The 24,342-nt window shown below is 38.6% G+C and overlaps 5 protein-coding genes across 11 annotated transcripts in view; 3 read left to right on the top strand and 2 right to left on the bottom strand.

Annotated features, from left to right (window-relative positions):
- Window positions 1-2,486, top strand: part of LOC112467203 (broad-complex core protein-like) — a 35,253-nt gene extending 32,767 nt beyond the window's left edge. Inside the window, exon 6 of one of the 2 annotated variants that reach the window (XM_025035743.1) lies at window positions 2,178-2,486. In XM_025035743.1, coding sequence (XP_024891511.1) covers window positions 2,178-2,392 — 215 coding nt within the window. In that variant the 3' untranslated portion in view covers window positions 2,393-2,486. Of the gene's footprint in view, window positions 1-407; window positions 1,256-2,177 lie in introns of those variants that run through there. The other variant, XM_025035733.1, reaches the window with a different exon arrangement.
- LOC112467255 (NEDD8) lies at window positions 1,583-3,362 on the bottom strand. Its single transcript, XM_025035795.1, has 4 exons — window positions 3,210-3,362; window positions 3,091-3,108; window positions 2,530-2,642; window positions 1,583-1,887 (listed from the first exon to the last, which is right to left on the bottom strand). The coding sequence occupies exons 1-4, from the start codon at window positions 3,225-3,227 to the stop codon at window positions 1,782-1,784; spliced, it is 255 nt and encodes an 84-aa protein (XP_024891563.1). The 5' UTR covers window positions 3,228-3,362; the 3' UTR covers window positions 1,583-1,781.
- Window positions 3,363-3,482: 120 nt separating this feature from the next.
- LOC112467248 (transcription and mRNA export factor ENY2) lies at window positions 3,483-4,474 on the bottom strand. Its single transcript, XM_025035782.1, has 2 exons — window positions 4,280-4,474; window positions 3,483-4,044 (listed from the first exon to the last, which is right to left on the bottom strand). The coding sequence occupies exons 1-2, from the start codon at window positions 4,324-4,326 to the stop codon at window positions 3,804-3,806; spliced, it is 288 nt and encodes a 95-aa protein (XP_024891550.1). The 5' UTR covers window positions 4,327-4,474; the 3' UTR covers window positions 3,483-3,803.
- Window positions 4,475-4,521: 47 nt separating this feature from the next.
- LOC112467229 (mitochondrial import inner membrane translocase subunit Tim21) lies at window positions 4,522-6,151 on the top strand. Of its 3 annotated transcripts, none has more exons than XM_025035756.1 (5): window positions 4,522-4,689; window positions 4,916-5,105; window positions 5,180-5,414; window positions 5,604-5,703; window positions 5,782-6,151. In XM_025035756.1, exons 2-5 carry the CDS (start codon window positions 4,919-4,921, stop codon window positions 5,929-5,931), a joined length of 672 nt encoding a protein of 223 aa, XP_024891524.1. In that variant the 5' UTR covers window positions 4,522-4,689; window positions 4,916-4,918; the 3' UTR covers window positions 5,932-6,151. The 3 variants fall into 3 exon arrangements, with proteins under 3 accessions (XP_024891524.1, XP_024891531.1, XP_024891541.1); XM_025035763.1 differs by having other exon boundaries at window positions 4,522-4,693; XM_025035773.1 differs by lacking the exon at window positions 4,522-4,689 and adding an exon at window positions 4,700-4,795.
- A 982-nt stretch (window positions 6,152-7,133) lies between these two features.
- On the top strand, window positions 7,134-19,518 carry LOC112467179 (annulin). Of its 4 annotated transcripts, none has more exons than XM_025035673.1 (11): window positions 7,134-7,283; window positions 8,048-8,347; window positions 15,301-15,650; window positions 15,976-16,108; window positions 16,523-16,752; window positions 16,869-17,182; window positions 17,388-17,657; window positions 17,741-17,820; window positions 18,088-18,232; window positions 18,485-18,791; window positions 18,896-19,518. In XM_025035673.1, exons 2-11 carry the CDS (start codon window positions 8,239-8,241, stop codon window positions 19,199-19,201), a joined length of 2,244 nt encoding a protein of 747 aa, XP_024891441.1. In that variant the 5' UTR covers window positions 7,134-7,283; window positions 8,048-8,238; the 3' UTR covers window positions 19,202-19,518. The 4 variants fall into 4 exon arrangements, with proteins under 4 accessions (XP_024891441.1, XP_024891446.1, XP_024891436.1 ...); XM_025035682.1 differs by lacking the exons at window positions 7,134-7,283; window positions 8,048-8,347 and adding exons at window positions 14,385-14,474; window positions 14,683-14,897; XM_025035678.1 differs by lacking the exon at window positions 7,134-7,283 and having other exon boundaries at window positions 7,774-8,347.
- The last annotated feature ends 4,824 nt before the right edge of the window (window positions 19,519-24,342 follow it).

The following is a 24,342-nucleotide window of genomic DNA, read 5'->3' as shown; positions in this document are numbered from 1 at the left end:
AACGGAAGTGTGTAAATTAATAATTATTTGTAACGTCTGTTGACACTGTTGAGCGTCATTCTTTTTCAAGATCGCTGTCGCCATTGAACCGCGTGTCTACTATACAATTTTACTCGTCGGTGACGAAGAAACGACTTTCTAATTTTCCTGCATTATTTAACTGGATCGTGGTCATCCTTTTTTTTCAAAAATCTAGACTTAGCTCACTTGAAATTGACGAAGGAACAAGATTCTGCTGTCGGCGCGACACTTATCTAACTCGCCGGAACTCTAAATCTTCTGCGAGTCACGGACGGGCTCGTTCGTAGACGATCGTTAGCCGATATATTTTACAGTATCTAGCGGGAACGGTAGCCTAGGACGTAGGGCGACCAGAGACCTGGGTAAAGTGAGGAATGCATTTGTAGAGTCGAAGACGGCGATGGCGATGAACGTGATGAGGAACGTCCACACGACGACGTACTGCGACAAGTGCGGCGTCACGTTCACGACGCAGCACGCTCTTCTGCGGCACATCACGTCCAAGCACGAGGAATCGTCCAACTCCGCGGTCTACTGCAACATCTGCCAGCGTGTCTTTAAGACCAAGTGGAGTCGGGCGACGCACAACAGCAGATACCACCGAAACTGATGGCCGGAAGCACGCCGATCCCCGCGATGCGAGATACGGTTGTAATGTCGCAACGCCTCGCCTCGCGCGGTGCCCCTGCAGCGTATAGTATTTTAGCGAATTGACGCAGCGCGATTCCATCGTTAATTAATAAAATGCTTTGTTCCCCCCGTCCCCATTTACCCAGCTTTTTTCCCAAACCATCGACAAACCTCATTAGAAGGATTTAGAATTTTATTGTATTATTACCATTATATATAATTATTATAATGTTAGTATGAGTTTTCGATTTAAATAAATTGCGAAATTGCTTAAGCCCTGATTTATTAAAAAGAAAAAAATATCGAGAAACAGAGCGCTTATCCTTACGTGACACAATCGTTGATTTATCCCTCTTGTCTTTATTTCTTCATTATGATTAATGCTATTTATTTACAAAATATATGAATAAAGTTCCAAACCAAAAGTGTATGACTGTGAGGAATTTAGATAGAAAACAATTACAATTGGCTAGAGAATAGTATGCTGATTTTGTAGAAAGTAGTTCTTAATGCTATAGAATTCGGGTCGGGTCTCTCTCGCTCTTTTTCTTACCTAAATTATTTCCTAAAAATATTAGTTTTTCTTTTCAGAAGAAAGAAAATTAATAATGTTTTAAATATTGTATTATAATTTAACACTTAGGATTTTATTTATGTACTTGCTATAATTTGTATTTATTATTAAGACTAAATAATTTACTCTGTGTAATAGATTACATAGTTCGAACAATATAACGGTTTCTTTCTCTTAATATAAAACGTTTTTTTTAATGCTGTATTCCACATAAATAATTAAATTTCACATTGCAGTATTTAATGTAAAATATATATGGCGTAACGCAGACCTAACAGAAAGGCAACGAGAAAAGTGGCATATATGTGCTTTTCCCCTACGTGAAAAATTATTTTAAATAAAAAATACGCACTTTCATTTCATTTTCATGATTAAATTACTTTATTAAATATTTATTTAGGGTTGTAAAGATCACATGACTATGTTATTCTATTTAAAATAACATAGAGTTTGTTCTTCTTGAGCGCATATGCGTGATGGTAAACATTTGTTTCTTTTTTCGCTCTTTTTTCCTTTCTGTGGCCCTCACAATTCTTTAATAGCCCCTCGCCGCCGTTTATAAATGAGGAATGTTATATCTGCAGCCTCCTCTCAATGCAAGTACCAAGTGCAGCACCGAACCACCTTGGACTTTATAATCCTGTGCCGTCTTCTCATCGTTCCTGAAACAAAGATATAAACTTCCCTCACATTGCTGTCGATATTTTATTTTTATTATTAATTGATCACGCATGTCTCGATATAATTCCTTAAATAAAATTGACCTTTTTTTTTATTAATATGAAATAAATTTACAGTTCTAATTTCGAATGTTATACATGATTTAGAAGAAAATTGATTGGTTCAATGAGACTTTTTCTTATACGTAATCACTTATTTGTGTTTCCGTTTAACAAAAGCTCAGCCTTGAACGTAAAGTATGCATCGAGAATAATGTATATTGTTGTTAAAGGAACGCAAACGGAGGAATGGAGCATAATGCAGCACTACCCGGAGTATATACCTGCGACCGCTAAGAAGATCTGCGCCACAAGAAAGTGCAGAGTCTGTATGTTAAAGGGCTTTAGGAAAGAGTCGCGTTATTATTGCGTTACATGCAATGTCGGATTATGCGTAACGCCGTGCTTCAAAGAGTTTCACATGAAAGTAAGCGTGCGGAAAAATTAGGACTATTGAAACTGCAGTCAATAAGAGAAACTCGAGACTGCACATTCGACACTTCGCTGATTCTTTGCAAGTTATAGGAGTTTGTGTCGCGCAACGCGACCAAGCGCGTCATAAAATCACGATAACTTTATACATACATCTGCTTGCCGGAAAATATTAATCGCTGCTGCTGCGGTGGTATTCCCTCCTTCTCTTCCACTCTTTCTTTAATTCTCTCTACTTTGTCTGTAGGTTCTATGTCTATTTCAATCTAAAGAAATCATACGTCATGTATTAGTTCAACTGACAATATACTTTTACTTAGATAACATTAACATTAGGACCGATAAGTAAGACATTTACGTGAACAGTAACATATAAATAAAGAAATACAGATAGAAAGAGAGAGACGTGACTTCCGATGATTCGAAATGTAAGGACTTCCTTTTTGACCGATACAAATAAAAGCTGTCTTGACGCGGTAAAACGTCGATTTTGACTTTACTCGTTTTCGTGCAACGTAGCTCTATAATTTTTCGCAATGTTTTAAATCTAGAAGTCCTCGAAATACAATTGACGTTTTCAAAATGGGTTAAGATGACGAGATGTCGTTTTCTTTTCTGTGACGCGAGCGAAGCCGGGCCTTTCGCCGATAAAGGACCGCTTTTGTATCCGCGTCATTTGGATCTCGTAAAGCCGTTTGACTTCGGGATACTTGCCTCCTTCCCCGTGAGGGTCTGAAAAAGAGGGTCTGATTAAAATTGAGATCCAGTATCGCGACAAGCCGGCGTGATTTTCAGCCCGAGGCGGAGAGATCGCTCGAGACCAGCATAATTACCTTCACCTTTATCAACATCTTTCGACTATTAATCGACTACGCTAAATTATCGCGGTAATATCAACGCCGCAGAAAGATCAAATCGGGCGACGGATCTACGAGGATCACTGCCGCACTATTATCACCACCGCACGAACAATCTAACCTAATTCGGAATTGCGGCGAGTCGCCATCTACCGGCGACGAGCGCTATTAACGGACGAAACTACTTGTTTTTATTTTATTACTTATTTATCTTGTGTTGGAGCAGCAAATTAAATTTACTTACGAAATTAATCATATTTTATTCATATAATTTGTACATCTAAGAATATATATATAAAACATTTTTGCAAGTTATACTCTCCCTGTTTCAGACACGCGATTAGATTCTAGTCCATTAGATGTGTACTCTAATTACTTGTTAAATATCACATTTTACGCTTCTTACGCATTAGACGCGACGTAACGTAACAGTTATATCTTGTCGCATGGTGAATCGTTAGGAGAGGGTCATTTGCGGAGGAGACTCGTCGCGTTTCAAAAGCATATTTTGACATAATCGCGTTGATGGAGAATTGTCCGCGATCAGTGACGATTCTAACGAAGCTATTCCTAACGGTCTGTCACAATTTTCAGCTTCTCCTCCTGAGCCAACAGCTGATTCTTGATCTTCTGCAGCAGCTCCTTCTTCACCGAGTCCGGCACGAGCGTGCGAGCTTTGCTGGTCACCGCGGATAGCAGCGTGTCGTAGGTGACATCGTGACCGTGCTCCTTTACTATCTCCTTCGAGATCAGCTTCACCTGGTCCCGCCATCCGCACTCCACCAGTCTGCGTCTCAACAGCTCCTTCAGCCTGCGATCAAGTGTTTCACAGTAATGCAGACATTTCGTCTTCGGTCAACAAACAATTGGGTCCAGAAATATTTGGAAATGTCTCCCCTAAATTCGAAAATTCTAGCTAACACATATCGCGCCATGCAATTCGTCTTGTAAGAATAATCTTGAAAGGTGATCAAATGATTGTCTTGTAAGAGTTACTCGAGAGTTAACGATAATCTCGACGTAAAATGTACAAAATTTGTGTTTACCCGTCGCGATCGCCAACCATAACCAATCTCTGGTGCGGCGTCTTCATCAATAACCTTGCGTGCGCGATTTAACTCAAAGAGCTTTGTTTATTAATTATTCCTTTGCCGCTTAACCTCTCGAGTCGACAACAACAACGAGACGGTTGTTTTGATGCGCGAGACACCGTCGTCCAATCAGCACATTTATGTTCTTAAATTTCGTAGAGAACGCCAGAACGGTCTGCCAATTTTAAGCCGGTATTTCAACCTCGAATTCCTTCGGGACGCTGAATGGTTGGGAAGTAGGGAATTTCTGGGACTCTCCGCGTTTGGAACGAATCAGTACGCACTACGCACTGAGATTCTGCTTGTCGTTAGTTTCAACAACACTGCTCCGAATGCTCCGATAATATGCGGCGGTATCTGAACTAGTACGTAAGTTATATCGTATAAGTGTTAATAATGATAATGAGAATAACGTAATTTGAATAGACAAGAGATTATTGTACATATTTACATTGGCTTGCTGATACTTTGGTAAGGAACCGGCTAACCTTAAATTAAGAGAGAGAAAAACAAAGTTTTTGTAAAATTTAAATTATATATATATTTTTTGTTTTATTAAATGTGTTATTAAAATGTATATTTATATTTTAGAACATGGCGAGAGCGTTAAGTCATATTCTTCAGAGAAGACACTTGATCACCCATATGTCAAGTGTCTCGTACGGTCTCAGTATTGTTCCTAGCATTAAACACAGTGCTTGCTACTCGACAAAGAAATCCGTAACCAAGACTGACTCCAATGAAACCAATAATCAGGTACAGATCGACACCGCAGAAGTAGGTAAATTTCACACAACCTATGTTTACGTTATTATTGTTACATAATGATTACATCTGTTCCTTCTCCCCTTTCAGTTAAAGAAAACCTGAAATCTGTTGGATATCTTGGAGTAATAGTCGGTGGCGTTGGAGTTACGGCTCTAATACTGTATGCCCTGTTTTCGGAGCTGTTCTCCAGCAAAAGTCCATATGCTGTTTACAGCGAAGCTCGCGTCCGTTGTATGGAACATCCAAAGGTCATGGACATTCTCGGAGCACCTGTAAAGGCTTATGGAGACGAGACTCGACGTGGACGTAGAAAACACATCTCGTACGTCCAGATACATTTTTTTACAGCACTTTTAATATAAATTATTGATATATATTTTGTACATATATGAATCCTGCTGCGAGAACGAATTATGATAATAATTCAAATTTCAAAACTTTCAAGAATACTTTCTTAACTGTTTTTTGAAAACAAATAAGTAACATTTGGACTGTATTTGGTTTTTTTCAGTCATATGTATTACATTAAGCAAGGCGTCAAGTACATGAGATTGAGATTTTATGTACAAGGAACGAGAAGGCAGGGAACGGTGTATGCGGAAGTGAAGGAAGTAAGTTTGCAAGTTTGCGGGAATCGAGAATGATGTGTGCTTACACATATACGCTCATATGTTCAATTCTAATTACAGAACGCGTCTGGCAATTACGAATATTCATATCTGTACGTTACGGTGAATCATGTTGGAACGATCGTGATAGAGGACAACCAAGATACATCTAAATCGCTGCAAGATCACGAATCTACACTGGACTTTAACTTGCTACTGGATAATCAATAAATGTGCAATATATTGATATGTAAATAGGGTTATTAAAATGTGTATGCGATAAAGTTTGATATAGAATTGTAATTTTTTTATTATATATTTTTATCCATATATTTGGTAATACATATAGATAAGATAGAAGATTGCTAAATGTCAATTAATTAAGTCTCTTAAGTAAGATATGAGAGCGCTGATTCAGTCTTCGCAAATAAAAGTCTCCTTTTTTACTTCATATACTTGTGTAACAACTTTTCTTATACGGAAGGTCTCTTTCTCGGTTCCTGTGAAACTGTTTATTTAGGAGCTTTCATCATTTTGCGCTTCTAGTCTAAATTTGATTGAAATAAGAGAGCGTCCTGGCACGTCTCCGCCACGGAAACTGAACTGACTTACGAAATTCAGAGAACAAATTCCTGCGTGGTGTGTTACGTGAGAGCTAAAAATATGTATTATCCTCGCTATCATTTACTCACGTCGTTGCGCGCGTCTGTATTAGTGTACGTCTTATCAGGTCAATAGTTATATTAACTAATATACGCGCGACATAGCAATTTATATATCAAATTATTTTTGCTTCTCTTCGTCACGGTTATCGTTTATTATACTAATATATATATTAAATTGTTAATTAATATGTATATTATTTTGAATAATAATTTTGCGTGCGCGAGTAATCTCTTATCCTGTAAAAAAGTTTACATCTGGGAATCGACTGTCCCAACTTTCCTGACTCAATTTAACTCAATTTTTTACTTAAATCATTTTAACTTAACTTTTTAATTCAACTTGACTTAAATTTCTTAATTTGAGTTTTTATGCCATTAATAAATAACATATTTGAATTAATACTTCACTTTAACGTATAAATCAATACATATAATATCAATTTTTCATTAAGGATAAAGTCCTCTGTGTGATCCAATGTTTCTGGATGAAGATTGATATTTACGTGTACTTGTAACATAATTACTAACATAAATGATAGAAACACAGCGAGCAAAAAACACGTAGGAGCTAACGACAGAGTCATTAACGAGCGCAGCATCTACTTTACTATCTAAAGAGGTGTGTTTTGCAATGTTGCATAAAAGGTGCCTACGTTCGCATATCATTACTGTTAAATGTCTCTAAAAGTTAACTGAAGACTGGCGGGAGATACGTTTGCTCCGCTGCTGCATGGCAGCTGATTTTCACTGACAGTCGTTCGACAACTCGGCACGGAGACCGACACGCTGTTTTAATCATCTCACATTTAACACGCGCTCGGGATGTGCACAGTGATGTGATATCATACAAGTTTTATTTGTGAAAGAAAAATAAATTATTAAAATTAAATAGATTATTATTAGATTATTAAACTGCAGGTACAGAATTATTCCAAAACTATTTTTTAAAAAATTTTATTCTCATGAGAAAGTTATACTTATTCGCTGCAGGAGAAAAGAGAGAGAAAATAAAATAAATATTTATTAATATTTGTTTAACAAATATTTAAAATCTTATTATTACTTATTTCTGATAATACATTGGAAATTGTAAAATTGTGACTTACGATTTTCCAGGTTATTTAAGTGATAAGAACCTCAATGGTATCAACAATTTATAAAATTTATAAATGAAGCGATCTGTAAATTTTATTGTTTATTAAGATAGTGATTTACATCAAAATAGATAATTTATTATATTACGTTATTAATTTATTATCTTTTAATTAAAATAGAATATAATTGCAGTTATGCAAAAGAAAGATTATTAGAATAATATCGTAAAATAAAATGTTATATACGCGATAAGGGGTATCTTCAATTTACCAATTCCTTATTCTTTCGAAAATATAACGCGATAAAATTTTGCGACATATTTTGAATGAATTGACAATCGCGCAGCAATTTCTTTAATTACAGTTATGCATACGAACGTTAATAAATCGTCTATGTCTCGCTTTGAACGATTCCGCTCGTCCTTGATTAAATGTACTCAATTATAGACTTAAGATTAATCGCAGCAACAACATTTTCTTCGAGTCTTATTTGAATCAACAGACGCTTTAGCTAAACTAAAAAAAAATTATCCACGCAATTACACTACTTAATTATTTCTAATTTTATATCTGTTTAATTGTTTTTAGAGTTTTACGCCTGACGGATGCGGACTTTTCATAAATGTTGGTATTCGAAAGAACCTTATAAGATTTAGAAAATGATAAAAATTAATAAACATGTTATCAGGCATGATTTATAAAACGCTTGGATTTGTGATCGACGAGTAATATCGAAGACATAACTTTTATACGAATAGCGTTCGCACTCGCAGCTAATTATGATGAAAAGGTGTTGCTCGTGCTCATGCCTCTCCGGATTTAGGGCCGTGTTCAGGCCCCAGCAAATCCGTCCTATCGAGAGACCGCGACCTCCTTCCACTTCCCATGGTAAGTTAATCCTGTATGTACTTTAATTATTATTAATTGCTAGTCGAGTAAAAAGAAATCAGATAAAAATTCTGGCATTGTAAAAAATATTAAAAATCCTACATAATATAATTTATGTTAATGTTGATGCCGTAATATCCATGTACTTGCACACTGAGGGTAGGAAGAAATCCTATAATTATAATGCTATTATTAATGCTGATTAAAAAGTTCGTGGAAGGAGTAACTTTTCGAATAGATTACGTTCTTAATGTTTTCCTGGGGCGAACTAAATATTCTTGCGGGATTACGATTATCTGCATATCTACCGAAAGTATGGATCGCATTAAGAGAGAGGAGCTTATAAAAAATCGCAAGAGAGATAAGAATATCATCTTTCTTGGGTCCGAATGGCTCTTGCGTGCTCTCGCTTCCGGTACGTGAGTCAATAAATTTTTACAAATCTCTCTCTGACCGACTCGTTTCATGTTACCGAGAAGTGATGAATGATATATTTATGGATATCAAAAGTGAAGTGATTACGCATCTACTATTATTAGCACGATGTCTAATTATTGAAAGCCATACAATTATTTGCTCAGTTTTAATTGTCTCTGTCGTATACGCAATTCGTGCGAGAATCGAAGTATAAAAGTGAAAATCTCTATTATATAAAACGGCATTATTTTTTTCTTTTTTTGACATTATTTTATTTTCATTTCTTCTTCTTTTCTTTGCGATTTTTCTTCATTTCGTATTAATTTGGTTTCAAAATATTTTACAATATGCTGAAAGCATACATACATTGAAAGTTATAAAAGAATGCTATCTTAGAGCGCATAATAAATAGCGATATATCTGTCTATATTTATCTATTTGTTTAGTTTAGAACCAGCAGGATATTATATAAGAATATTCATCAATATTCCCGCGAAAACACATTATTTTCTTTAATAAACAATTGGATTTGTCACGCCGAGCGGTTTTTTTTTGCAATGTCTATGCAAAGTCCGCGATCAAGTAAATCCCGATAACGAGGAGTATTCCCAGACATATTTGATCTGACACCATGTAGGCAATTGACCCCTCTGAGGACAGAGTTCGCGTGCGCGGGCGGGGTGGGAATCAATTAATAAAAGAGCTAAGATAGTCAAACGTCAGCGGTATGAATCACGCGAGCGCGTAAGATAATGCGGCCTAAAAGTAAATCGTCGTAAACGAGGGCACGTGCCCGCCGGAATGCAAATAATGCAGCGAGGCGCAATGTTTAGCGAGAGCCCCTGATTTTCGCATGTAAACGAAAGATGTGAGAATTATCGCAAAATGATTTTATAACTCCTTTAACGCCGGAATTCTTCGAGTTTACGATTTTATTTGCACAATGTTCAAGAATTTTGTTTTATAAAAATAATTTTGAATTATCGATATAATAATTCCATTGTGGCTTTTGAAAATATACCTTGTTTTGTTTAACACTAAGAAATTCGATCAAAATGCATAAATTAGGCGATGTTTTAAGCTTGCTAGAAAACTTAAAAAAAAACCTTGAATACAGTGGTAAAGAGTTGAACAGCTAAATCGTGCTGTCATTCTTGACATTCCAGTCAAGAAGAAAAGTGCTTTTCCGGCATGCCCTATAAAATCTATTTTCAAAATATTGGTCAAGGACGGTATGTTGTGGCTGTAAGTTTTATGCGACGCGTGCCGAGAAAACGTGTGTTTAGTCAACGATTTTTGGCGTGATAAAAATCACAGACGGTTTATGTTAGACTATATGTAACGTATGATGTCATCACGTCTCAAGAAGAAAAAATCGCAAGGCCGATAGTTTTATATGTAGGCGGTGATTTTATTATTGTGACATAAGTACTATTGAACGACGAAAACGATTGATGAGTTGAGCGGCGATATAAGAGCATAGGTAGAGATTCTTATTCGCTTATTCGCACGCTTGAATTAAGCAATCGTCAATTTGGCTATGAATTCTATTATGTAACACTGATTTTCAATTCGTCAAAAGTAAAAAAAATAAAAAATACATATCTATATTTATATATACATGTGTACAAAAATAAAAAAATATGGAAATTATGATATTAAAAAGTGACGCGAAAAAAGTGGGACATTTAATGCAATATCTTCGTTATCTGCAAGTTTTCGTCTTCGCTTGATGAATTGGAGAAATTTCGCGCTCTTTCCAATACGTTCAATAAAATAATTTTGTCAAAAAACATGAAAGGAGGTATTGCATTATTTTCTCAGAGTGGAATTGGTTTCTGTATTCCAACTCGCGGCCGAGTGATTTGTAAATAAACGCGGATCCCGTCGATATAATGCGTGATTTGTTCGTTCGAGCACGCACGATTTATCGCGCGCTCTCTCATGTGAGAAAATATACTTCAGCCAGATGGGAAGTGTCAGCTTCCGCCTCTCTCGCGAGGCGCCGGCCTTCATTATGATTATGTACATTTAAAACGGCATTATTCATTAGGTACTCGCGTTCGTCACACGGCGCCATTTATTACGTGCCGAAGATCTACGTAGATGCACAGAATCCGTTAACTATCTTAGGGAAGCAAGTATATTTGTGCGCATTATCATAAATCAATTCTTTGCGCGTTTTCTTGAAAGAAATTTTTATAGTTTACAACTTGGCTTGTCAAAATCGTCAAAATTGTTTAAACCTGCGTGACTTTATTACATTAGAATGAAAGTGAGATTACGCAAGTGGCGCAGTGCCGTGACCGTTAAGCAGTGACGTCACTTTCGTCGATATGAGGCTGCGTTATTATCGTCACTCTTCCTCGAAATATTCATGAATGAGCTAAATATATTCGAATTATTGACTAAAAATTCAATAAACAAAATTTACTTTACCACAGAATATTTTATATTTTACTAGTGCATGAAAAAATCTAAGTTTCTCCAAGTTCATCAAATAAAGCGGCGCACAAATTTATTAACGCTGCTTAATTCATTATTTTTCCTAAAAAAAAAAAATAACCGCATTATTATTTATATTCTATTAAGTGCCGTGCGAAATACAGTTCCACAAAATTCTTCGGACTTTCCCTCGTGGGTCGCAAGCTGACCGGAAGATTAGTCACGATAACTTCGCCGAATGCAGTGCTTTCGTGATTACCCATTGAAGACTGCTCATCAGGGATTCTCTTCGTTAAGTCACGCTCTCTCAGATAACTTTCTTTGTTGACTCAGCTTCCTCTACATAAATCGACACGACGTGTTTGTCGCGTGTTCTTTACTTATATCTTTCTGCTTCTCATTCTTATATGCGGAGATTTACATATCATTATCGCACAGGAGGCAGCGTTTCTCTTCACTACGTACGCACATTGTAAGATATCCTAAGTTTCGACGCATATATCTGTAACCGGAGCATCAAGTTTCTCGCGGACACGAGTATTATTTTCAATGTAAAACACGTGATCCCGATAGGAATTCTAATTATAACACTCGGAAGGAATCGACGCAGAAAATGCATCATAAAAACTGCATCAAGCGTCCTTCCGAGTCCTTAATTATTCATGTTTTGTGGTATTTGTGGCGTAGAAAATATGTAATTTGCATTTTGCGGGTAGCATTTTGTAAAGAAATAAAAAAGTTTTATTTTTTATTCAATTTTAAATTTAGCCTTAAAATCCCGATATCTTAAAACGTTATTTAAAAAGGAGTCTAATTTTAAATTAACTAAAAAAAAAACGATCGAAAGTGAGAAATCTCAATTTGGAACACCCTGTGTGATCGATCGATATCTTATTTTTGTAACAATACCTACACACACGTCCGTGATATATATGTCTCGTGACTGAGTCATTTGAACACCATCATTTTCGTATTAAGACCGATGAAGTAAGCTGATTACAATGACAAATGGATCGCGTATTGTTATTTGCGGATTGAATAATGCGACAAGAGTGACTCCGCCTAACGTAGTCACTTGCCGCACTATTAAAATCGTGTGTACTAAAATACGACGTCTAATAATATATCTATAATATTTATATTTAAAATATTCTATAATATTTCCATTTAATTAAAATATATTTCTACTGTCTTCCCTTTTTCATTAATATCTCGTTTCTCTTCAAATAACAATCTGCAGTAATATAATTCAAATTCTTGAGCAACACTTGGCTAACACAGGCATGACGCCGATTAGTTACTTTTAATGACAATGTGTCGCGAGAAGCGTATGAATAAAAAATGATCACGCTGTCATGTAAAAGCTGATTATATAAAATCTGAATGAAAGTTATTATATATATGATATGTTATGCATTGAAAACTATCAACGAAGGGTACTGTTTTAAATTCCGCATAATTGTCGCAGATCCCTGACTAATATGGAGCACCACCTTGTCCTCCCTAAACGGTAAACCTCTCTCTAGTTGACCTGAAATCCTACAAACGGTTGTTTGTCCGATGTTAAGTGATGTTTGTTAGAAGTCAGTTTCACCGGATTGAACCGTATCACGTCAACCGAAATGGAAATCGCAAGTAGGCGGTGATAAAGTGATTTCTTCTTACACATGTTCTTTTGAAGAAAAACGAGTTCGTTACATTGAAACGAATGAGTTGAACGAAGATCCGATAGCAAGTAATGGGCGATTTCACAGAGATAGCGAAGCTTAATCACCGCTTCTGTTATTGTGGCGATTTAAATGCGAGAATCTTGTACGACTGCATGTTTTAACACGCATTCCAGGGTAATGATCGACGTTTTTTTCTGATCATTAATTACTAATTACTAAGATACCATTCTAATTTGTGGGATATTTCTATCTAAGGAGTCGATTGTTTGTAAATTCTGAAAATGGCCAACATCGCTTTCCTTTAAATTAATGGTTTTAATGACCTCTCTTTAATGAGTATAATTTATGAATGTAGGTTTACGTGATTAAATTGATTACGTAGGTGTGCAAGTCCGTATAAGTTACGAAATGCTATTCGCATCTTTGTAGATATCGGAATCAATTCGTTGAAGGTAATTTAAACAAAGACTTGCGAAATTTTATCTCAAGAGGAAATATTTATAAAATTTGAATAAAAAGTCAAGCTTGCAAAATTCAAAAGAGAAGACAATTCTTAAAATTTCACATTATAGAACAATAGAGAATTAAACAAAAAACAATGTTGCAATTGTTTAACATTTGAAGTTACATGTTGCTGAACCGAATCATCTAGTAATCTAGTTACTGTTATTGTAGAAGAAAATCATTGCTTTGGTATTTGCAACTCGTAAGTTACAAATATATCCTCGGACTAGTGTGAGAACAATAGACGTCAGTAATGACGACAGTAAGATTTTTTAAAATTACGTCTCATGGCTCTGAGATATTTTAAAATCAAGGGTGTGTCACCTTTCTATTACAGTTCGTAAATCCCTACAATTATATCATTATAAGCTTTAAATAAACAAGTTACATTGGTTATGTATTATTTGTTACGTGAATTATATAATAATATGTATTTTACTTTTATTCTTTGTATAGTCTGATTATAGCGATCAGAATCTTTAGTTTGTAAAATAAAATTTTACTTATCACTTTATTTTGTCATACATCTTAATAAATACTGGAAACTAATAATAAATAATTCTTATCGTTAAATTTTAATATATTATGTAAAAATTCCTGGTACTGTAGGGGATAGATTTGCAATCTCTAATTAAAATGTCTTCTAATTAGACGTTATTCAAGAAATTCAAGATAATGGGGCTTTAATCGAGATGTATCGATAACTCGGCCGCGATTGTAAATCGCCGACTAATTTATGGGAACGAAAAGTGGGTGACTCCTACTGACAGCGGGTGTCACCGATGACGCCATGTATGGTCGCGCACGGCGTTGCAGCACGTGCGTCCTTGAGATTGCTCTTAGAATGCAGCGGCCCACCTTAGCTAGCACCTTAGCCAGTTCTTCCTTCCTCCTCGTCGTCGGCGGGTTCTTCAGTCATTCGGTGAACTCGCGTCCGACGCGTTCCTCGTCCATGTATCCAGGATTTCGTTCGCATCCGCAGCCGGGGCATCCGATGCACCCGGACCGCCGCGGGATGTTTTACAGATTCTACGATCGCTACCGGATATTCAACGATCGGCGTACCCGACCGTTTCCGTTCAGATTCTACTGTGAGTCCCTCGCGTTCTCCGCGGATTACAAAACGACAATACGATTACAACCGTGTAGAAAAAAAATGAGGCACGAACTGCAACCCGTATTCGACGTTCAATTTAATATATTTAGAAGAAGAGTTAAATTTAATTTACTTAACTCTCAGAAGGCGGACGTCGGGTCACTCGTAAGTCGTGACCCATGCCTTGATTCTGTTTTGTCTAGGGTCTAAACTGTGCGGCTCAAGGAGTTCTGTAACTTGAGTAACTTGGATAACTTCCCCATTCATAAGCGATGAGGCAAGTTACATGCAAAGAAAGCACTCTATAGGCAGTATTCGGTATAGCAGCGATCAGGGAAGATGAACTTTATTCAGAACTTCAGTGAAATAGTCGTAATGTCTGAAGGTACAGAAGTGACAAATCAACAAATTATATTAGGTATTGTACCCATTTTTGAAAAGAGATAATAAAAATACAAATAAAATAAATAACATTCTCACGTAAATTTGTATTGCAACACATATAAGAAAAACTTTACTATGGGTCAGAAGTGATCCGGCGTCCGCCTTCCAAGGGTTAAAGAAGAGTTTGATTTACGATTTGTCAAAATAGTCTAGCGACTCTAGCGAAAAGGAAACGATTCAATCCTCAATCATTGAAGATGCTTCTGTCAACGGCGTAAATTTATTCCAAGACAAATATTTGTTATTTAATTATTGTCTAATGTTACTTCATCGGAATAGAATTAATAATAACTTCCAGCATTCTTTTTCGTGTTGGTAGTTTTCTTATCTTTTCGTATAAGAGAGTTCGTAATCCTCATGAACGCTGTCATTCGCAGGGGAGGATTTCGGCGTTCCAGTATTGACAATCCACAATGTAGATCCTTGCATCGAAGAGAACGGCGACAATCATCGGACATCCAGATACGAGCTGATGACCCGTCAGGATGACGGAGCAAGACTCGTTGTTAGACGTGGTCAGGAATTTTATCTGCACCTCAGTCTATCTCGGGACTATAATTCTTCTATCGACGGCATTTCTATCGTTTTCACCCTGGACGACGTTCGGACGCCACAACATGGACACGGGACACTGGTGGCGACCGCCCTGGTCCATCCTGGAGAGATTTCCGAAGCTGCCTGGCAGACCACCATAGATGGCAGAGGACCAAATTTCTTGAGAATAAAGGCGAGTCGCAAGCGTTGCTGAAATGCGAGATTTTTCGCTACTGAGAATTTTATTTCAATTAAATTTTATACGCTTGACAAAGTAACTTTTAATTATGAAACAATTTTATATAATTATGTTATAATTAAAAGTTCTTCTCTCAAAAAGTAAAGTAGACTTGAAGTAAGTGAATTTGCATATTGAATCGGTGATTCTCGCGAATTGCAATATTAAAACCGTTGATATATGTCTTAATTAATTTGGGAACGTTAAGCATGCTCGTATGAAGTGAGAATAGAATTAAAATGGAAAAGACTTTTTGCTAAACAAAATCTGTCGTCTTCAGGTTGTGACATCCGCGAATGCGATTATAGGCAGGTGGAAAATGGATATCGACACCAAGAACAAGGAGTCGGAAGGTGCTGTCAGTTACACGATGGATCATCCGTTTTACTTGATCTGCAATCCATGGTGCAAAGGTATGTGTTCGGAGATATTCTAATCTTTCGTCTTCTAACGCACGAGCAGCGTCATAATAATTTATCGAATTTTTTTATTGCTGCTTTATGATATTTTTCGAAAGGACACTCTCGGTCCAAGCAGGTGAAAATTATATTTTAAAACACGTTCGCTCTACCACACGTCACATATGACGCATTAATTCTCGTGAGATATCGACGTCATGCGTGACATATTATGTAACTTGCTCACTTTGCCTATTTTCTACAGTCATGTGTGCATAAGTGAAAACGTGCAGTTTAGTAGTTACACATTGTGTGTAACTACTAAAAATAAAGCATAGTCTGTAGCGGCCGGTTTCCCAACCGCCCGATGATAGCGAACGCGTTAATATTGCCGATTCCAAAGTTTCGCAGAGTATGTCTCCCTTTCAGACGACACGGTGTACCTGGACGGCGAAGCTGAACGTCAGGAGTACGTATTGGCAGAGGACGGTTTAATCTGGCGCGGCAGTCACAATCGCTTGCGGCCCAGCGTGTGGAAGTACGCGCAATTCGAACGAGACATTTTGGACTGCGCCCTGCACCTGATGAACCAGGTCGGCAAGGTCCGCGCCTCCGGCAGGAACGACCCGGTCATCATAACGCGCTGTCTATCCGCCGCGGTAAGCCATTCGGGAGAGAAAGAACTTTCCCTGCAATATACTAAACCGTATTTTGAAAAGTAATATTTAAGATGGCGAGCGAAAGTTCCGGGTTGCTAAATGGAATCGATTTCTAGGTAAACTCCCCGGATGATAACGGGGCGGTGATGGGAAATTGGTCGGACGATTACGGGGGCGGCACACCTCCTACGAGGTGGATGGGCTCGCAGAAAATACTCCAGCAGTATTACAAGACGAAGAAACCGGTCAAGTACGGACAGTGCTGGGTCTTCTCCGGTGTGCTCGCGACGATCTGTCGCACTCTCGGTATACCCTGTCGAGTGGTGACCAACTATTCGAGCGCGCACGATACTCAGAGCAGCCTGACCGTGGACTACTTCGTGAACGCGGAAGGGAAGATCATGGAAGAGCTCAACAGCGATTCCATATGGTAATTTGAGGGCGGAAAAACGTTCAGCTTTTGTTTAAATCACGATCAAATGTTGCAAAAATAATGAAAAGCGTGAAACACGCATGAAGAGATTAATCTTATTGCTTGTAATGATCAGTGATGCAATTTGGTTGGCAATTTTAAATAAAAATCGGGAAACGTCGATGGCAGTAGGTAATAGAACGATCGATTTTTATCGTGAAAGGAATTTCCACGTGTGGAACGAGGTGTGGATGACACGATTAGATTTGTCGCCGGATTGCTCGGGATGGCAGGTAATCGATGCGACTCCTCAGGAACTGAGCGAAGGCGCGTATCGCTGCGGTCCGGCATCGGTGGCCGCCGTGAAGAAGGGGGAAGTTCTGCGTCCCTACGACAACGCGTTCCTCTTCGCCGAGGTCAACGCCGACAAAGTCTACTGGCGTTACAACGGGCCCACGCAGCCGTTGAAATTAGTTCGCAAGGATATGTACGGGTACGTATATGATGAATTGTCAATCGTCGTTGCGATTATTAGAACTGATCGTATTAAATAATGAGACAATGACGATTTCGCAGCATCGGCCAGCTGATCAGCACAAAAGCGGTTGGGAGATGGACAAGGGAGGACATTACGCACACTTACAAGTATCCAGAAAGTAAGTGGGATTTAACAGAGAATATTTCGCTGTTAGGTTGCTGCTTGCAAATCATTTAGATAACAAAATCTTTGATAACCAGCTTGTATCCGTAACGGAAGGCAAAATTATGTTATATTATCGATTACTATTTTATTTGAATTTTCGTAGCGTTGCGATCAATGTAATCGTTCATCTAATCATGAAATATTTATTTAATATGGTGTCTGATCAGCTACTAATGCTAATTATAAGAGCAATATTAATAATCATTTTTAATGTTAATAGAGTCTGATGACGAACGTGGTGCCATGCTGAAGGCGCTGCGCCAGAGCGAGTCTTTATTTAGCCGTTATTATCTCAACGAGGAGTTCAACGACGTCATGTTCACCTTCGAACTGCGCGATGACATCATTATCGGGCAGCCATTCAGGTACCTTCATTGAATTATTTTATCATTCCTACAAGTACTTTTTGAATAATGTAGCAATTACTTAATTCAATTTATACGTCAACATCCAATAATATTATAACATATAAAAATTACATAGAAATATATAGAATTCCTCATACTTATTTTATTTTCCTTTAAAATTTAGCTTAGACATCTCTAGTTTAGACATTTAATGCTTTTCTTTATTTTATTATATTGAGATATTCACTCAAAACTCTTCTTTTCCGACAGCGTCGTTTTACTAATAAAAAATCGGAATTCAACGATGGAATACCGTGTGTCTGTAATTCTGAGGGTGGAAACTGTACTGTACACCGGCCGAGTAGGCGATCCGGTGAAGAGATTGCACATTGACAGGCTAGTCCGACCAGGGGTGCTCGAGGAAATTCGTATGGACGTTTCTTGGGAGGAGTACGGTCCGAGATTGTTGGATCAATGCGCTTTTAACATCGCCTGTCTCGCCACCGTGAAGGACACAAACTTCGAGTACTTCGCGCAGGACGACTTCCGCGTTAGGAAACCCGACATTAAAATCATGGTAATTGTCCGAACACGCGTGACCAACGCGAAAGTGACAAAAGCAAAATAAAGATACAACAAATAGATATTTCACTTTGTAAAAATTAAATTCTTTTTATTTAGTTACATAACGACGCAGTCGTCGGTCAGACTCTCCACGCTTCAGCTAAGTTTCGCAATCCGCTGCCGATTCCTTTGAGGAAGGGTAGGTTCCTTATCGAAGGGCCCGGTCTGGATGAGCAATTGAAGTTGAAGCTATCAGAACCTGTCGAGGTGGATGCAGACGCGGAATGTAGTTTCTCCATGATGCCAAAGTTAGAAGGACGCGCCAGGATAGCGGCGAAATTTTATTCGAGGGAATTAGAGGATGTCGATGGGCATTCGTACAATTTTATAGTCAAATCGGCGAAAATAATTAATTCTGAGTGATCGCAATATTTTTTATGATACTTTAGTAAGTAATGTCGCGTGTCGTTTTTTTATATCTTTATTTTCAATTTATACTTACATTTAGATTTTTACATTTAGTAATAATGTATAATAATGTAATAATAATTTTTTGTGATGTAGGAACAGCACAGTTACCGTAAAATCATAATTGTAATTACGCAATTACTGACTGCCAAAAAGATTGAAATTAATTATAATAGTTTACACAAAGTTTTGAAGTTACAAAGATAATTTTTGAAAATAAATTAAGTTGATCTTTTCTTGGAAGGAAAAGAAAAAAAACATAAAAATGTATGTACAAGTTAAAAAATCAATATTATTTACTTCGTCAAAAATTTTGTTTCGTATCATAGAAAGTATCAAACTGTGAGAAGCACAAAATATTTATTTATTGCAAAGCATCGAGACTCCGAGTACGAACAGACTGTGTGTGTATGTGTGACAATTAGCTAAGTATTGAATTAGCTAAACTGAGATACAATCAAAGCTATTTTTAATGTATATCACATCCTTTCTTCTATTTATCTTTCATGATAGTCATTATTACCTATGTTATCTACGTGTTCATAGAATGTAAAGTCGCAACATTTATAAACATACGTTATTTTGTACGTGAAGAAAATAATCTGTGACTCATTTTTACAAATTCACATTTCTACCTCGATTGCAACCTGACCTTCTCATTTTACTGATCAACCTTGATGATAATCATGCATCCTTTCGGAACGATTGACGTTCGGACTACGATCGGTGTGTCAGAGATCGTTCGGGGACGCATTTATCTCCGTAAATTGCGAGCCGCTTAACGGACGCGGATATCATTGAAATAACGACGGGGAATATCGTCGAATGCTGCACATTTCGCGCGATCACGGAGAGAGAGGGATCCCGCCGCGGCCATACTGTCCTATTTCCTGTCGGATCGTATTGGCACCGCGGGTCCGATGACGAATGACGGACGTTTAAAGCGAACGTCAGTTACTCTTAAGAAGCAACTGCACGAAGGGGATACCGGGTCCGAGTCGGCGGCTTCCGCGGTGGGCACCAGTAAAAAATTCAATCGACAGAGACTACCTGGCGGCCGATATTAACGGCCGGCAATCGAGAGGGTCGCTGTGGCGAGTGCGTGATTATTCAGAGAAGAAGACGAAGAGTAAGGACAGGGACGGATACATGTAAAGCTTAATGGAATTTGACTTCGGGCCCTCCCGGACCGACCCGAACAATCCTGTTAAACGGAAGTACATATCGACTGTTTAAAGTTACGCAGCGTAGGTTACTTCATGCTCGAAACCTTTCAAAAATACAGAAAGGAAGAATGAGATAAAAAATAAACTTGACTATACAATAATGGGGAATATAAACCATTTTTTTGTAATTTTTCTGTGCCTCGAATAGATATTACAGTAGTGTTTGACATGTCTAAACGTGATAAACAAGATATTTGTTCACATTTTATAAAGTGGTAAAGCAGTTGGTCCATTTAACTGCTCTCTGCTCGATTGTGCTTTTGTCGGAAGTCTTCTAAAGTTATTAGCTTCAAGCGTAAGAGAGAAGTCGCCATTCGCCCCTGAAGAAGTTGAAAAAAAAGGAGGAGAACCTTGCGGGCGTGCGCGCGACAGCGGGATAGAGCAAAAAGGGGATGCGGATGATGATGAGCTCCGGGCTGATACGAGGCCGGGCTGATGCGAACGATGTATCACCATCCGGGAAATTAATGTTGAAATATGGGCCTGGATGAACGATACGCGGCGCGGCGCCCAGGCGGGACCAATGGGGACCAACGAGGAAGCGCGCGGTGGCGAAGAAGAGGATTGCGCGAGGACCAACAGCGCGGCGCGGCGCAGCGCGGCGGAGGGGAGACGAGATTGTTACGGGATCGATTAATGAATCGTCGGGCGAAATAGTGAGGGGACGGGAATATACCGGCGCAGCAAATTGGACAGAGAGTTGAAGGGATGAGTGATGAAAGGAGGCAGGTTGAACGAGCGATTGGAAAGCAAATGTGAAACGCGTGCGCTGAGCTTTTGTGCCTCACAATTGATCGCGAATAAAGCTTTATTTATCTTCCACGGATCGTTCTCGAGTGGTTAAATCGCTACTAGATTGAAAATGCATCGAAATGCATTTTCGGTCTTTCCCTGCGAATATTGTGATTTACGAAATTGTTCGCGCGTCTTTAAAATTCAAGTACTGACTCTTGAATTATCAACGTTCTCCACGAAGGACAACCTAGCTCCAAACCCTGTCTTTCTGACAAAACCAATTCTTCAAGGGTCGACGAATTCTCTCGGCAGGACAAAATCCTGATTAACATGCGACAGAACGACCGTACGACGACGAAGCGTCAGGCGGAGGAATCGTGGGAGAGGGTTCAAGGATGCGGAGGATGCGCAGAGGTGACCGAGAGAGAAAGAGAAAGGAGATACGCAAGATGATAGTGAGATATGTCTAAATACATAACCGTGACATGTGATGGACGTGTTGCGGCCGCTGTCTACGGGGGTCTCGACGAGCGGGGGCCCGGCCGGGGCCCGCGGCACCCCCCGCTACGCGCTATGCATCAACACCCGGGATCCATCCTATTATACCTCATCAAAACAACAAACACGCCTTCCACGTTAAACCAACATCCTTTTGTTCCCATCGAATCCCGCGTATCCATCAGGATCGCCGCGCGAAGGATACACGTCAGTGACGCGATCTCTTCGACGGGGGGTCCCCGCGGCCGTGAGGGAGAGGCAGGAGCAGGAGGAATTCGAGGAGATCTCGTGAAATGTTATTAATGCCGCGGGGTCAGAGGGATAAGCACGCTCGGGAAACGTCCTCCTGTAGATTTGTACCTGTCTTCGTCTCGTCTCGTCCCCCCCCCCCCCCCCCCCGTGTACGAGAAACGAACGACGAAAGACGTTGATCCGTGGTAGAAAAGCGCATACTGCGATATAAATAATCCGGGTGCTCTCCGGCATGCACCCGGCGAATGAGGGGGGACGGGAGCCCCCGGACCGAACGACGGGTTTGGGAAAATTGGTCATCGACTCCGGAATTCTCCCGGATGAGTTATCTCGTCGGAGCGAAACCGTTCGGTCATTTCAATTTGTAGAGACAAAGAGATTTATGCCACTCAAGCGGAGTGTGATATGGTCACAAGGATATGGTACCAATTAATAAAAGGCTGTAAAAACCGGTAGATACGTCGGGGCATTAAATGATATTGGTTCACACAAAAATAGAGCCTTATCTCGATAGAGCAGTGATAATATAGATATTTATTAATTTTTACACATCGAGATTTAATAAATAAATAAATAAATTTTTGTAAAATATATTCGATCGCTTGGTGTATTTTAGTACCGTAGGTTATTTCTAGATGGCAGCACATAATACTTACAGAAAAGATTGTAACTCGTGCCAAATAGGCTTGTTCCTACTGGCTATATTTTGTATTTTTTTAATAAAAAAAAGATTGTAATTTTTTTTTCGATGCTGTAACTTTGAAGATTTATTTCTCTGCTAGCAAATTAAATATTATCACTGTATAAATTAATTTCAGATTATGTTCATATGGATAGCTTGTTATGTGAAGCGTCGACGCTAGAGATAGATTCGCGGCGTCTTTCCCGACGTTGCCTTTTAAAATAAAATAACGCATAAATGTTTATAGTTGCCCGAGTCGCAAAGTCAATTCTTGATGGATAATCACGATTTTATACGAGCTCTCCCGCGATTTCCTACGCACTTTCTCACGCTCTCTCGCGTCTCCCGCGAATAAAAGAGAGAAGCGAGAAATGGCTTCCGAAAGTGTCCGAGCGGAGTCGATCGATCAGCGATGAGGCTCGGCTAGTACCGAGAGCGGCTGACAGTTTATTGCCAATCATATACAACCGTAATCGGGGATGGCATCAAACGCGCGTGACCCCAATAATCCATAATGGCTCACTCGTTATGGTCGACATGTCAATCCGGCCACGTATCTTTTGGCCACGTATCCTCCTTCCGTCATTTATTAGGCGATTAGACACTTCGCGTCGCAGTTCTCGCGCGACAGGATTTCCATCTGGCTATCAAGTCCTGGCGCAATGATTCTGCCTTATCTTTCATTTCTAATGAATTAAGTTAAATTATTTCAAATTATGTTATCCAATGTGAAACGGAATACTTCACATATTTTAATATATCAAGAGAATATATGAATTTCTTTCATTATTTCACATTAAAATTACATTTTTTGATAATTGTTCTTTCCTAAATCTTAGAATTATTTTCCTAAATGCTTTTGATTGCGTAAAATGTTCGGCAAGTGTCCGATTTAATGTAATTTTTTCTTAGCGGAAAGTTAGTGAAGTTCTATAAAAAAAGTTTTTTATAGAAATAAATAATTAATTTTCATAATTAAAACTCGAGATGTAAGATCGCACGAAAAACAAGTGCAATATGTTAAAATAATTTTAGCTAAGTTTTAGAATTATTGATAGCAGAACGACCACTTCTTAACAATCAGGGAGATGAGCATGATTTGTAGGCAACACGGTCTCTCATTAATATTCAAGGATTCTCTGAGAGAGATAACTCGTGGAACATCGATAATGCAAAAAAGTGCGTAATCGTGTAACTCAACGGGCGGCATGGAAATTAAGTGCAATTGCTCTGAAGAAATGAAAAAGAAAACGGAATAAGAATAACGCGAGATTGCGACCGGTCGTTTTTTTCTGCCAATCTATCGCGAACATTAATCAAGTGGCATTGTCCATTTTATATTAATTAAAATATTAAATGCACGCGCGCGCGCGTGACACTTCGCGACGAGATAGTTACCGCGGCGATCGCGCACGTGACCGATGCCTTCCCGTCGTCAGGAAAACTGGTTGCGGTAAAACGTCGTGAAACGAAGACCATCCGTGCTTTTACGTTCCTTTCGTTTATTTTTTAGGTCGTCGCTACTACGCGAACTCGTTCCTTTGGATCGCAATAATGGCCGCAACGTTGATTACGTTTCACTTCCGGAATTATTTGTCTTAAAGGGAGCGGAAATCAAAAGGCGAATTCAAACGCGGCAGCTTAACGGTTCAATGTGGGATGTTAATCCGCGACTAGCAACGTATTAATATTAATCATGTAGC

This window comes from Temnothorax curvispinosus, unplaced genomic scaffold (genome assembly GCF_003070985.1).
Source record: "Temnothorax curvispinosus isolate PA1 unplaced genomic scaffold, ASM307098v1 QBEX01001640.1, whole genome shotgun sequence".
NCBI lineage: Eukaryota > Metazoa > Arthropoda > Insecta > Hymenoptera > Formicidae > Temnothorax > Temnothorax curvispinosus.
This window is presented reverse-complemented; position numbering and strand designations above follow the sequence as displayed.